The sequence below is a fragment of the Idiotropiscis lumnitzeri genome, chromosome 10 (assembly GCF_059441095.1).
Source record: "Idiotropiscis lumnitzeri isolate Australia: NSW breed Sydney's pygmy pipehorse chromosome 10, RoL_Ilum_1.0, whole genome shotgun sequence".
Lineage (NCBI taxonomy): Eukaryota > Metazoa > Chordata > Actinopteri > Syngnathiformes > Syngnathidae > Idiotropiscis > Idiotropiscis lumnitzeri.
The window spans coordinates 20,165,875-20,181,667 of NC_142400.1; the positions used below are offsets into that span (position 1 = coordinate 20,165,875).

General features: G+C 40.2%; 1 protein-coding gene across 1 annotated transcript; it reads left to right on the forward strand.

Annotated features, from left to right (window-relative positions):
* Positions 1–546: 546 nt before the first annotated feature.
* Positions 547–13,294, forward strand: hpn (hepsin). The gene is made up of 13 exons (XM_088305755.1): positions 547–970; positions 1,384–1,513; positions 4,112–4,219; positions 4,742–4,783; positions 5,209–5,338; positions 5,401–5,517; positions 5,725–5,765; positions 5,905–6,070; positions 8,416–8,606; positions 10,098–10,193; positions 10,287–10,429; positions 11,494–11,658; positions 11,753–13,294. Exons 2-13 carry the CDS (start codon positions 1,477–1,479, stop codon positions 11,795–11,797), a joined length of 1,281 nt encoding a protein of 426 aa, XP_088161881.1. The 5' UTR covers positions 547–970; positions 1,384–1,476; the 3' UTR covers positions 11,798–13,294.
* Positions 13,295–15,793: the final 2,499 nt, after the last annotated feature.

Sequence of the window (15,793 nt, forward strand, 5' to 3'; positions counted from 1 at the left end):
GATAAACTGATGTCCTCGAACGCAGCAACCACTGCATGGGGCAGAGACCTCTGGTCCCGAACCCGATGTTCATACACACTCCATCTTGAAGTGGTTTGATGTTTTCTCTTGTGCTCACTGAATTGGTTTTTATTTTTTGTTTTGCTTTGTGTATCAATTTATTGAAATAATTTATTTATTGTAAGTAAAATATAAATATTAGTAAAATAAATGCATCTTTTTAATAATAATAATAATAGGAAAATAATAGAAGTAATGATAATAATAATAACAATAGTGGTCATTTTATATTATTAGTATCATTCTTAAATAATCCTTTTATTTTATTGAATAATTGGTCAATAATGATGTTGCATTAATTCAAAATAATAACATTATCGTTAAAAACTGAAAACCTGTTATCCTAATATTAAAAGAACTGATTTCTTTTAACCATCTGTTTTATACCTTAAATGTGTCCCCTGAGCCCCACCCAGCTGAGATTTCCCCACTTGATGTATAGTCGTGTATGAACGATGCACATAAATCCAGACACTACGTCACGACGTCCCTACGTCACGCACGCCCCTCCTCCTCCCCCTCTCACAGAGCGACCACTTGGAAGGACATAAACTTCCAATAAAGTCGTCACTTTTCGTTGTATCTAGTCTTTCAGATGGTGTTGCACTTTATATTAATAGCTTACGCGGGCGGTTTTGGTTGATATAAAGTGTAAAAAAACCCAAACATAAATCAACAACAAAAACGCGACGTCCAAAACCTTTTTTAAGCGCTTTGTTAGCGCGGTCAGTAACCTGTGAGGAAACCCAAAGGCATTAACTGGGGAAAAAGTTTGCATACTGGATTTAACGTGTTGACTGCGCTGAAATATTTTTTTCGTCGTTTTATTCCCCACTATCAGTGGAGTAAGACAAATTCCTGTTGAGTTCTGAGGGCAACAACCAGTACACCTGCTTTCCGAGGAGACAAGGTGAGTCTACTTAAAAGATGTAGTGTGTTTGGAGAACTCAGCAGTTTGTGGAGAAAACAATTACCAAGCGCTAATCTTTGTCGAATGTTGAGCAATTTTATTTCTCCTAAACGTAAATAATTGCGTCAGTTAAAATATTTTTCTGCAGTCCATAATGAAATAATGAAATGGCAAAAACTATTTACAAATGCAGACATATTCAATATCTTTGTTGTGTGTACCTAAAATACAAATAAGAGGAATAATATTATCACCTATCTTATCATTTATCTATCCAGCCACATACATGTGTTTAAATTCCGGAAATTGTTTGCTTCTGTACGGTTAAATTAAAACTTGCAGGTCCTTTGCCAGTTTCCACGTAAAATCTATCCATCTTTCCATCTGTCTAATCTATCTATCTATTCGTTTAGTGGAGTTGGTGCCACAAGAAATCAAGGGAGTAAATAAGGAACACAGGAGGAGGACATCTTCTACAGTTATATTCTCCCGTCTATTCTACACAGATGTATGCTGAAAAAATAGTAAAAGAGGGGAAAATGGGTAAATGCCACACACAAGCACACACACACTCCTATTAAACTTTGTTGATGGTCTGGCTGCATGTTGTCTGCGTTTGGACAGTGAGCAGACATCAGTCCATTTGACTATTGTTAACTATTAACAGATTTGTTCCAAGCTGACTGCTTTACCTCTATTTGTCAATTCAACATCCCAGACAAGATAAATGATCTATTTCCATCTGTTTGGTCAATCCTCAAAGAATAGCGGTAAATCAGCCTTTGTGGTCCCTCCTTGCCTGACTGAGACGATGCTCAAAGTGAGTGCCACGTATCAGTTGCTTCTGCAGTATTGTTGCAGCTTTTGGCTGTTCCCTAGCTTGCTGAGAAGTTGTGCACATTCTTCACCTTGCTGTGTGTGAGAGGTTGTTGTGCGTGAAAATACAAAGAATATTCAGCCAGTGGGCTGCATTTTTATGGCACTATGTTTTTATGCCATGTGAGCCCTGACACTGACCGAGGTCGCCTGCTGATTATTATTTTTAAGCCACTATCTTTGCTGTCAGGAAACAAACTGCCTTTGGTGCGGACACATTAAGGCCTCAATTCCTATTTAAATTGGAGTGAAGTTATGTTGAATTTAGCTAAGCATTGTTTCTTTAAAAGCTAAACTAAAAGAACTCGGATGAATAAAAAAATTATTTGGATTTCTAGTTTGTTTTAGAATCTGTTTTCCAAAGTCGAAATGTCAGTAACAGGTCAAAAGGATATTCACTGCTTTCTCATGAAACTGAATAAACATTAAGCTACCAAAAACTTCAAATTTTCAGTGTCAAGAATGAAACTGTTCATTCCAGTGATTGTGGAAAAGACTTTCCCCTGCCGTGGCATTTCTGTGACATGTAGAAATGGCATTCCCAATTATGGCAGAGACACACCGATCATTCACTGAATGGGCATCAAGTGGAATTGTTTCAACATAACCCATAATAAATGTATCTACAGTATGGAAGCTCAAATAAAGCAGAAAATAACCCGCCAACTCTAAGCATTAACGGATCCCTCATAAAAAAAGACCCACCGAAGTGTTCTCAGGTAGACCTGCACAATAGAGTTGTTGTTCTAGGTTAGGCTGCAATTGTTTAAAGATATGCCCTGAGGGAAAGAAAGGGGAAAGAATGTTTAGCATCACAGTAGTTTTTGTCCCTTCTGGACACCACTGAAGTACCCAGGGGCAGAATATGATTCTCAAGGCCCATGACTGACTGTGGCCCTCCAAAACAGTATTTTTAATATGAAGTTGAAATGCTGCTGCTCAAAATCAAATGTTTTCACCGGAACCCAATGTCCTGTGGGATTCTGCCAAGCTTAGATTCTTGACAAAAGTTCAAACAAATGGTTGGTTGGTTTTGGATATTTATCTGGTCTCGTCCTCCGATGCCCCTTGTTTATTGCCTTTCCACAAAGTTTTATGGAAGCCGATAAAGTAATTTGTTTCTAAATGCTCTAAATATGTTTGGAGTCAAGTGCTGAAAAGGTGTGCAATGACTGAAAAGCATTTAGTACTGAATTGTTGAACTCTAGCATTGAAGTCTTTTCCACTATTTCAGTTGTCTGGATATTTAGTACGCAATTGGGATTTCCTTCAGCCACTTTCTAAGTACAGAGCGGTATCATTCAGTCGGTTGCTGTCATGCGCCATTGGAAGTTACTTTGTGATGAATAAGAACCCAATTCTACTACTACAGCATGGTGTTAGCTCGCGAGCTTCGCTAACAAAATGTATCTTACCTGAAATGTTATTTGTTTTGTGTTATTTGGGCTGCACTGGCTCTGTTGTGTGGACCCGCGCGTGGCGCAAGGTGCAAGCCATTGGGGAATTGGACTGCCCTGCCCGTCCATGAGCCAACTTGGCCGCAATTGCTTCTTTGAAACTATAACCGCCATTATTGCCAACTTCTCAACAGGAAAGTGAACATTATTGCTCTAAAACTCAGTAGAAGTAGTCAAATGACATTCTCACATTTTTGTCAACCAGGTGCAAGCATGGTCTGAATGCTGCATTTATGTCCTGCCAAAACAATTCAAACTTTGGTTGGTTTTCTCTCCGTAGGCGGTTGATGCGTCAAACATGCACCACTTGTAGCATGGTGAAACTCAAGTGAGCTTGATTTTACATGTAAATAATAAAATATCATTACCAATATCAGTGTTGCTCTGTTGCTGATAAAAATGATGGTAAAGATGAAGTAAGATGAAAAGAGAGATGCTGGCTGCAATATTGGAAGTTTTGAAATCACTTGATCTCAGCGTATCAGCTTGCAGGTGTGTAGACGCTTGCAGGTGTGTATGCAGGGCAGTTGGGTTGTGTTGATTTTTGTTTCGTTTGTTTTTTTTCTGTGGAAGATGCTCCAAATGGCTCTGGGTGTTTAAAATTACTGACCCCTCCTCTAGACTTTTGATCATTGGTCATTTATTCTCGCCAAGTGTCAAAACATAGCTTGTGGTCTCCTTCCAATTCTTCAAAATTTGTTTCTATTGTAAACTTGCACATTAGTGTATAGATTGCGACATTATTAATTGTTCTGATTCCGAGTGTTGTTTAATTTGCTTATTCATGTGTGTGTGTGTGTGTGTGCAGGGAACAGGGGGATCTCTCTCACCTGTGTGTTAACCCCTTGCCGCCTGATAGGTGTGTGTGTGATGCTAATGACCTTGGGAGCCGTTGGAGCAGCAATCTGGGTCATAGGTCAGATACACACATCGTACACACATTCTAAAAACTGAAGTGGGAATTAAGTGCTTTCGTCCATCTGTGACATCTCATCAGTATTTCAGGCCCGCTCAGTGGGTCAAGAACGGACCTACATACCTGTACCACGTCACATGCAGGTGTGCATGACACAGCCCGCCACCAAAAAACCCCAAAACAAAACGGGTTTATACCTTTCAGTCCCATGGACCTCAATGACATTGTTTTCATTTCACAGTTCACCACGCTGTGCGTGTGTGTCTATTGTTTTTATTTGATTTGATTTATTTATTTTTTTTTTTTTTGTGGAACCGTGTCTGCTTGTGCGGTACCTGTGTGTGACATAGAAATTACGTTCTCGACGCCGACTGGCTGTCGCAGACGAGACACGGACTGGCCCCACGTACGTTGGCCTGAAATACTCGCTGGAATTTAGTGCCAGACTGACGATGCCCACCTCTGCTAAATAATATTATGCGCTTCTTCAATTAACGTTTGACTTTCTTGTCTCTTCTGTAGTCACATATTGCACGGTGGTGGAAGACAAAGGATACTATGATGGTAATTCTTTCAAAACATAATGATGACAAAATCCAGTATATAAGAGCTGTCGCAAATATTCTGCCTTAACTAAGATAATGTTTAGTTTAGATTGGCAGTGTGTTAGTTTTGCAATGTTGCAATGCTATTGGTGTTGTAGAGTTGTTCAGTACAATTCTACACTACTTCCAACTATACAGCCAGAATAATACACATCCTGTTCAATTGAAACTGGTATTACAAAGTCTAAACTGAGCATCCTTACGCCTGGAAAGGCCCAAATTTTGATACAGCTCATGTATTGCAGAACAATATATTGTGTGCAAGTGGTCAAAATATTGTGACTGGTTCCATATATTCACCATGAAACACAAAACAAATGCTTCAGAATAAACTTTGTGCATGACTGTCAAATCCCAGTAAAATGTTAATTTAATTCCGAACAGTCCAAGTAAATTCTGCTGACCAACATCTCCGAGTCTTCGACTCCATTCAGCAGAGGTGGCGTCAAGTGTGTTCCTCCTCAGCCAATGAACTTCTGGCTCGTGTCAGCTGTGAGGAAGTGGGCTTTGTCAGGTGAGATGATCTTAAAAGGTCCATCGTATGACCAATGCAAAAGTAATTTGTGTTTCTTTCAGTGTGGTGAATTACTCAATCACGTCTGTGCAAGATGTCGGCAGTGATGGTGGCTTCTTCTGTGTCAGAACTGAAGAGCTGAGCTATGGCAAGAAAATCAAAAACGCTTTGTTCCCATGGTAACTACTTTAACGCTTCCATTTAATCATACAAGATATATGAAAAACAGTCATCTGGTTATTTGCCCATGATAGGTTGATACATACGCCCCGGCTGGTTGCTTTTTTTAAATAATTTTCTCTTGACTTAGATTTCATTGTACTTTATACTTTAAATTCTGAATAGGTAGGTTGTTCTTCTCTTATCAAGTGTCACTTATGTTCCAGCGACTGTGAGAGCAAGGAGGTTCTCACATTGTTATGCCAAGGTAAGATGTTAATGCGTATCTTTATCTTTCCACACCTGCTTCATCTTTTCTACTTTATTTTTCTTTCACGCATCCCATCAGTATGTTGAACTATCGCACTCACATTTTATCCAGAAATCAATTCCTTCTCCCTCACCAGACTGTGGCAGACGTAGTTTTGCAGCAGACCGCATAGTCGGTGGCGTGGAAGCGAGGCAGGGCATGTGGCCGTGGCAGGTCAGCTTGCAGTACGATGGAGTTCATCAATGTGGAGGTTCTATCATCTCAGACCGCTGGGTTGTCTCTGCAGCTCACTGCTTCCCGGAGTAAGAGGCACTGCTTGATTTTATGCATGAAATGAAGATCACCGCTTATTTGCACCGGTGGCTAAAGTACTCAAATTCTGTACTTAAGAAGTAGTCGACATACTAAAAAGACTCCGCCATATGTAGAAGTCCTAATTCAATTATTACCTTTTGCCTTGTATACCGCCTCTGCAGCGCCTCATTGCTGGGACGGCATAGTAAACAGTGGCTGCGTTGTGAAACGGTGCTGGTCTCCATGATCTCTATTACACCTGCTTCAAAATACTGATGAGTCTAAGGATGATGCTCGGCTGACACACAGAGGCTGTGCCACGTGTTGAAAATAGTAGTAGTAGTTAGATATGATAGTCATGATATTGTAGACAGAAAATGCCACAAAGTTGGAATCAATAAAATAATGAGCTTATGTGGTGCTATAATAATATAATTATCCCCCTAAAGTATATAATAATATATCATAATTCCCCCATTGAAAAAAAATGTTGTGGGGTGCGCTCAGGACTAAGTTGTTTACTTCCGATTTACTTCCTCTCCTTTGGAGTGAAGTGGGTTACGGTATCAATTCTCTGTACTTTTTTTCTCTTATTTGTTTTAATAAATGTAAAATTATTTAACATTTAAACCCTAAAAAATTAATTCATTTTTTACTGTATAAATGTGACTAATAAAACAACAATCAATAATTTATACTAAATGAGCCAAAGGATGGGGTAAAAATAAAGGTAAAAAATATTACAATTAAGAAAGAATAAATATTGCAAACAAATACATATATTACAAATTACAAACTGCTAACAAGTTCTTTGTAATGTTTTTTTTTAACTGAATGCTTAGTGCATTTTAAAATCAAACGTAGTCGAGTATTCATGGAACTATGGTAGGGCTGGGCGATATGACCTCAAATCCATATCGCGAGAAATTGAGCAATTTTACCTCGATAACGATAAATGCACGATAAATTACCCCCCGTGGACTAAAATCAAAATAAATGCAGGAAATGCATATTGACTGTTTTTTTTATTGACCAACTGGTACACATTACTTTCAATGAAAAATAAAAGTACAAAAATCATTTGTATAAACATTCCAAATAGCTTGCTTTGCATGACTTGAACAATGTCACAAAGAAAAAGGGTACCTCTTGCAAAATCTTTTTCTGCAAATAGATTGCACCAAGATGCTGTCATGATGTAAATAATGGCAAACAAAAAAATGCTAAATAAAATGAAAGAAAATGTCAATGCAAGCCAAATAAACAAGTGTGCATCATCGGGGAAAATGTGCCGTCTCGAGTACTCTGGTGCGCAGCCGCCACTCGTCATCTATGTAATGCACAGTCAGGCTCAAACGGGGATCCATGTTGCGACCCGACCACAAGTCGGATGTGGATGCAAAATGCTTGACATGTCAAAGCTCCCGGCCCGATGTAGTCCATATTGTGGAGTACGGCTTTCATGAAGCGTTTAAATCCTGTGCGCGCCACTGGAACGAGAGGAGCTTTATCTTTAGCCATGTGCTAGGCTATCGCGTCCACCTCCGAGACGATCTCTCGTTTGGTGTCGCCTCCGTTAATGGGCTGTTGTCACTTGTCGAACCTTGCTTCTCACTTTGAACTTTCAGCACAGCATGGTTGTGTTGTGTGTGGTGAAAAAGCTTCTGGATTTCAATCGCCAGCTACGACAGCGACGTCTGTTTTCTTTCTCGATCAGGCGGGTGGAGTCACGTGACTAGAGGCGCTGTAGCGGTCTTAAAGGGGCATGAACATTGCCGCAGACAGAAAAGGCGTTTCTTTTTTTTAAACACCGAATTTACCGACGTGGGCAAAATGATTTCGGTCATAGTAATACATTTCGGTAACGGTAAATTTTCGGTTTATCGCCCAGCCCTAAACTATGGTAAAACCGCGCACCTTCCTGCGCGACTCGATTCAGTAGGGTGAGACAGGTTCGTCTTATCCCACTGAATCAAGGCTCGGTGTCGGCGCCGACTAAAGGTGGACAATGCGGACAACTCGAGTCCCCCATCTCTGGAAAGGAGCGGTATATTATCATATTTAGGGAGTAAACATAAAAATTCCTCAGAAAAATAAATACTCATGTAACAAACACCCGGATACTTGAAAAATGTATTTTAGCAACAGTTTTCTACGCCATTACTTTACACTGCTTAGGAGATTTTAGGAGTGCATATTCACAAACATTACCAATCAATTACTGATTTGTATTATTATGAAAACAATCAGCGTTCACAAGTATCATAATAATATGACGGTATATGTGTTAGGTGCATTAGCATTTTATTGACAATAGAATACTAATAATGTATGTCTTTTTTTTTTCTACCAGACGTAATGGATTTATTAGCCACTGGCGTGTGTTGATGGGCTCCATCTACAACAAACCCGCCAATGCCAACGTGGCGGAAGTGAAAACGATTGTTTACCACAGCAACTACCTACCCTTTGTGGTCAATAACATTGATGATCACAGCAGCGACATTGCTGTACTGGCCCTCGCCAAGCCCATCACCTTCAATGGTAGGACATAGTGAGGAAGAGAGGAACTGTGCAAGCATTTTCTTCCTCAGACATGTCTGTTTCATATGACAAGAGTGAAAAAGGTCAAGGTTCACACAATTACCATTAATCAGTGACACAGACGTCAGACACGACACGAATGTAGTCCGATTTTGGGCCGACAGACGTGTCATAGACAGACATAGTGTCTCGTAGCCGATTTTAAATTGTCTTGGCGCATCGTAGCCTGCATAATGTGACTTACTCAACGATAGGTCGTTTGGTGTCTGGGGTGCTTCATGACCACCACGAAAGTCTGGCATGTCAGAAATGTAGTTCCTCTTGCCGCATAGTGTGACATGTCCTATGTCATCCTTCGATTGGTTCTTTGGCATTGACCAATAGGAAGACGGTGCCCTACTACTTATGATGAGAGACGGGACGTGGCGCGCATATTTTCAATGAAAATGGTGGGAAAAGGAACGGACAGTAGGGAGGAAATATTGGAAAGCACATTTCAACTCATCATACTCGTTTGCTAGCTGCTCAGCCAGTAGCGGATTAGCAAACGTGTCATTAAACGAATTTGTGACCTTAAATTCTTTTTGTAGAATAGACGGGATGGCCGAGTGGTCTAAGGCGCCGCGTTCAGGACCCAGTCTCCCCAGGAGGCCTGGGTTCGAATCTTGGCTGCCAGGATGGCCGAGTGGTCTAAGGCGCCGCGTTTCGGTCCCAGTCTCCCCAGGAGGCCTGGGTTCGAATCTCGAATTTCCCCATTGTGGGACTAATAAAGGGAATCTTATCTTATCTTATCTTATTTATCTCTCCCCACCATCCAGGAACACGTCTGTAGTCTTCGTCATAGTTTTTTTTTTTTTTTTTTTTTTAACTTTTTTTTGCCTTTTCCGAGCAGCCAACAAACACACATCCCCATAATCCCACCATGAACAGGATTTTGACATCTGCTTGTCCCGCCTACCCAACAAGAGACAATCTAGGGCGGCAATTGGGTGGGGTCTGGTCGGTGACGAACATGTAGTGTGACATCTCGCCTGATCCAAAAAGATCTATATCATTGTAGTGTCACAGCTCGTTCGTTGTGAACAACAAAAAAGTCGTGTGATCTGAGAAGGCCATTACAGTAAAATGATTTACAGTTTAAGCATTTAGTTCATAGAGTTGTCTGAGTCCCTTAGATAGAGCTTTCGATGAGCACTTATCAAAATTCTAACCAAAACAGAGACGCACTGGTGAGCGTTTTGCTTGGCAGTTTGAATCTTCCTCATGAGTTCTTCGCAATTGACGCGTTTGCATTTTCTCAAAAGTGAATTTCAGCTTGATAATGTGTTCCATCTAGTGTTTCCATTTATAATGGCAGTTTGATATGAGGGACAAAATGTAGACTGGATGTGAATGTTAACAACCCGGATCTGCTTTATGACATTCTCATAATGTGTGGTATGCATGATAACGTGGGTTTTTCTGTGCATGTTTTTTTCCTGCTGTTTATAGAATATATCCAACCCATTTGCCTGCCAGTGTACGGCCAAAGAATGAGAGACGGACAGATAGGCACAGTCATAGGCTGGGGGAGCTTAAAAGACTCAGGTGAGTTTTTTGGTCACAGTATAGATGCTGATGTGAAAATAGAAATTAGACATTGTTGTGTATAATAAGACTCTATGCTTGTTGTACATCAAGGTCATCAAACAGACGTTCTGCATGAGGTGAACGCCCCCGTCATCAGCGACACTATGTGCAATGCTCCTGATTACTACTACAACCAGATCACCGGCAGTATGTTCTGTGCTGGCTTTGAGAAGGGTGGTGCTGATGCCTGCCAGGTCAGTGTGTGTTTACCTCTTACATATACTGAACTATGTCTCACACATGCATGTATGCACACACATGCACGCTCACAAATACTCACACATAAAATCCTTACTCACTCACTCACTCACTAAATAATAGACCTCTCCTGACCAAATAACTCACACATGCAAAACACACCACATACCAATAAAATTCTTCTTTTGGCATATAAAAAAAAAAATCACACACACAAAACCTCTCACACTCACCAAAACCTCTCACATCCACCAAATATTTCTCACACTCTCACACACCATTAAATCCCTCATATGCAAAAACCTCTGATGCTTACAAATCACTCTCATGCGAAAAAAAAAAACTCACACTCTCTCACATTAAGCAAAATGACCTGGGAGACTCAAAAACTCTTACACCACCAATAAAACTCTTACGCAGAACATAACACACAAAAACTTTCACACTCATGAAAAAATGCTCAGCAAACACAAAAAAAACCTCACTCACTGAATCACCTCTCACATGAAAAACTTTCACTCAACAATAAAATCTCATATTAAAATCTGCCACACACAACACAAAACCTCTTTAATGAACCAAAAACATCGCACAAACCAATACATTTCTGGCACGCAAAAACTCTAACATGACAAAAAACTCTCACATCACCAAAAAACTCCCACGAACGACTAACAAACCTCTCAAACTCACACGCACACACACGCACACGCACGAACACGCACACACCCACACAAAATACTCTCCCTCTTGACCAAAAAACTCTCGCACTCACTAAAAAAAATCCTCACATGCACCAGAAAACCTCTAATTCAGGCCAAGACAATTCTCACACATAAAATGTTATGTCATATTTAGCAAGACCCCCTTTTTATTTTTGTCTGAGTACATTTTTGGGCTTTTTTTTTTTTTTGTGTGTGTGCATGTGCAAGTGTGAGGTTTTGTCATATAGACTGTTGCATCATCCTTCTGGACAGATATGCTACATGCAATTGGTTTACATCGATCGCTCATTGCTTTTCTTTCAATATGTTTCTTATCTATTATTTGGTGGTGTCAGGGAGATAGTGGTGGCCCCTTTATGGCAGAGGACCGCTTTTCCAAAACCAGCCGATACCGTCTGCTCGGGGTGGTGAGCTGGGGAATAGAATGTGCCACGGCAAAGAAGCCCGGCGTTTACACCACGGTGTCCCGATTTCTGCCATGGTTATCTTCTGCCATGAGGGTAAGATGTTTTCTACCTTTTATTGTATGTGGCTGATTTATCTTCTTTGAGACCCAAGTTTCACATCTTGTTTTTGTTTTGTATGGGCTTGCAGAACTATAACAACTCACCAGGGATTCACAAAATGGCACGGACATGACTTTTGCACCCATGTCTAAGGTTGCTTCTCCCACTTAAAAGTGATAGTGAATATGAATGTTTTTTAAGTCCTCATCTTTGAGTTCCTGATTTTTTTTCTCCCTTCTGAGTACCTTGCTTCTTTTGTTCCTTTTTTCTGTATTCTGAATCTGTTCAGTGCAACAGCCAAAAGGACAAAGGCAGCCTAACAGATTGGTATCCTCTGTTGCCGTTGTCCGAATGCACCTTGATCATTATGTTGATCGTAAATTTAACTTTTAGTGACCAATTGTCATCAAAATGTATCTTTTTGTGAGAAAAAGGGCTGTGAATTGATTGGTTCTGAATCTATATTTTCTTGGCCCTTTGGTGAGCTACGTTTTGGACAACGTGGCTGCAGAGGTTATCACTTTTCATTTTCCTTATGTTCTGTGGAGTACAGTGTCAATCTTTTTTTTTTTTTTTTAAAGCAGCTTCTCTTCCTTAGACATTAGCAAACCAGGATTGTTGATTGCTAGCGATAATCCCACAGAAGCACTTTTATAAAACACTGCAGTAGCTTGATATCATATTTAAAGGCGGAGGACAAATGTTATGCTGTTCTACACAAAGGCTCATAATGCACTCTAAAAAATGAAGGATCAACATACCATCCGAATGCGGTTCTTTGATGTATTCAAAAGGGAACCACTTTTGGGAACTATTAACAATCATTCTCAGTGGTTCCATGTATATCAACTATTATTCAGATGCTCTATACTGTATAGCACCAAATGAGAACCAAATGGTCCTTGAGTTAAGAGTGCTAAAGAACTCTGTGGTGCTATATAGATACATGCATGCTATATAGAACTGACAACTTGCTAAAGGACCAGTAACGATGAACCAACACTGCTGTGCAATGGTGCTATAATATAAAACCTCTTAGGTATCTTTATTTTTTAGAGTGTCGTTTGACTAATTTTAGCAGTAAGCAAATGTAATTTTAATGACTTTAATGCTACAATTACAGTATGTTATTACCTCCTTCCTGAACTTTATGAAGAACTGTCTGAAGAGAAACTGGCCATGTTGAAATCAATATATTGTGGTTTTCTAAATGATAGTTGATGTTTTGTGTCAGTAGAATGTTTTAAAGATTTCCCAATAATCTGTCTCTTAATGCCCACAGTGTAATGAATCAGGTTCTCAGAAAATATATTTACTTTTACATCTAGATAAGTATGTCTTGTATAATCACTATTCAATTATAGTATTATATATTAGATGTGCTAAACTCCATTATAGCAAAGAGATTTGTAGCTCGTTTATCCAGATTTTTCCTCCCTGTGTCCTTTTGTGATCATCCAATTATGTAACTGTAACAGAAAGGAAAAGCTACTTCTATGAGTTTTTCCTTTTTGAAAGAAATTTTAATGCACACATATTTAAAGATGATTATATTTACTGGCTCCGTAGTTGCACTGTATGAAAATTGTTTATTTTAATATCATACCAATAAATACCTTAATTGAAAGGAGATTGTGTAAGTGGATGTCTTTGAAATGCTGTTCATGTTCCTCACATCAAATATGTTCTTGTGTTAAATGTGGGAACTATTTTGAGGTACTGTACAGAAATTAGTTTATTGGTGACTGCGTGCTTTTAAAGTGAACTTACACGGGTGTTGGTGTATGATGACCTAACACAGGTCAGACTGACCTGACTCGGTGTGCTTTGCTTTGTATGTATCGAATGTCATTTATGCCACAGGTAAAAAAAAGCTTTGCTTGAATCTCCCTTTCATTGTTGCATTTGCAGTCTTGTGCTGATTAATTTAGTAATACAGGTGCCCCATAAATTTACATACATAGGGAAAAGGAAAAAAAAATACAACTATTTTGAAAGCACATTTAAATATGGTTCTCCACATATGGAGAGGTTAGTGGAGTAAAAAGTATGTTATTGGATAAAGCAAGGTGCCAGTAAATTGACTGCGGGATGCACGTGCACGTGTGCTTTCAGCAGGATGGATTATCATCTGATTGTGGTATTCATGTGCAGTGGTGGTCAGATCAGCTGTTTCCAGATTAGATTGGTCAGCATGGTCTTATGTTGTGGCCTCACAGATCTCACCTCACTTGACTTTTATCTTTGGGTCGGACCATGCATGGTGTATCAGGAAAAAATACAAAATCATATTAAGGAACACCAAAGCCGTTACAAGCATAAGTCCAGCTGTGCTAATATGTGTTCTTTAGCATTGAACGACACGCAATGAAATTGAAATATTGCTTGTCATATAGAGCAGATATTCTATTGATAAAAACGGTTTTCATTAAAAAAAAAGTTAATTCTCACTAATACGGGCTGTTCGGTCCCTGTACCACCGATGTCAGAGTTTGGTCCGCATTGCCGGCAGTAAGTCGGATTTGTTTCCAGTGAGGGTTGGACTCCGCCAAGGGTGCCCTATGTCACCGATTCTTTTATGGACAGAATTTCTAGGCGCAGTCGAGGCAATGAGGGAGTCCGGTTTGGTGGCCTCAGTATTGCATCTCTGCTTTTTGCAAATGATGTGCCAAAAGGCGAAGCTCTCAATTTATCGGTCGATCTACGTTCCTAACCTCACCTACGGTCACGAGCTGCGGGTTGAGACTGAAAAAACAAGATCTCGGATACAAGCGGCCGAAATGAATTTCCTCCGCAGGGTGTCCAGGCTCTCTCTTAGAGATGGGGTGAAAAGCTCGGTCATCCGGGAGGGACTCAGAGTCGAGCCACTGCTTCTCCGAATTGAGAGGAGCCAGATGAGGTTGCTCGGGCATCTGATTAGGATGCCTCCTGGACACCACCCTGGTGAGGTGTCCCGGGCATATCCCACCAGCAGGATGATGACCCAGGTCACACTGGAGAGACTATGTCTCCTGGCTGGCCTGGGAATGCCTGGAGATCTCTCTTGAAGAGTTGGAAGATGTGGCTGGGGAGATGTCTGGGTGTCCTTGCTGAAGCTGCTTCCTCCGCGACCCAACTTTTGGCAATATTCAGGTTTTGAAAGGCTTATCGATTAGTTGTGAATGTAGTCATAGATGGCTTCGTGTACACCTCTTTCAAACCAACGAGCTTGCCTATACAGGATTTGGGCATAATTGTCCCCAAAAGAATGTCTCTCGGCATAAGATGCAAATGACCTGCTGGCTTTAGACCCGAAAAAGCTGCTGTTGAGCTGTATGTTTGTGTAGGGGTTGCTTGTTTTCTCCAATGTTGAGGTCATTTCAGCCCTCACTAAACTGCACTGCAAGAGTTTGCTTCTCAAGTATTCCTCCTTAGAATGAAACAGCATTGGAAACAAACCCAACAACACCCGTGGACCAAAGCTGGCGTGCCATCACCTATCATCCGCTTATTACTATGTCCTGGCATGATCTCTTCCCCCAAATTGTGTCATTCATAGTGGGTGTTTGATGTCAATTCGACATAAATATGACATCAAATTAATTCAATTGACGTCATACTGATGCTCAATTGAGATCCACTGGGATACCTAGAGTGTAGCCAGTAGGAAAGAGTGGGTACTAATGAGTGGCGAACAGTCCTGCATATCATCCACTGGTTCACCAGCTAGGCTTGGGAGCAACAAAAACAACAATAACCCCTTTGTGATCATACTGTAAATGGACTCCACATTTAGAATGCTATAATTTAAGAAAACTTTTGGAGTAAAGGTGAAAGTCTCCAACAAACAGTCCAGTTGCCTCCATTAAACTTTTCTTGACTGAACCTAACAAAGATGTTTTGATATTTGAATGTGGGAGGGAGCTGGATTACTGGCAGAAAACCCACAGCAAGAACATGCAAACTCCACACAGGAGGGCCTGAGCGGAGAAACCAAACACAAAACTCCAAACTGTGACATGCTAACTGGAATCAAGAAAGTAAAAATAAATAAAAAGAATACGAATGACTTTACAAGGTTGCTAATAATGAATGTTTATTTTGGATGTAGTTTACAATGATAATGACCTAGTACACTGCATGTCAATTT

Bases quoted from the DNA above. Each gene is read 5' to 3' on its own strand.
- hpn (XM_088305755.1), top strand. From the start codon at position 1,477: ATGTATGCTGAAAAAATAGTAAAAGAGGGGAAAATGG. The intron at 5,339-5,400 runs GTGAGATGATCT...TGTTTCTTTCAG, and splicing joins GAGGAAGTGGGCTTTGTCAG to TGTGGTGAATTACTCAATCA. The intron at 8,607-10,097 runs GTAGGACATAGT...TGCTGTTTATAG, and splicing joins CAAGCCCATCACCTTCAATG to AATATATCCAACCCATTTGC.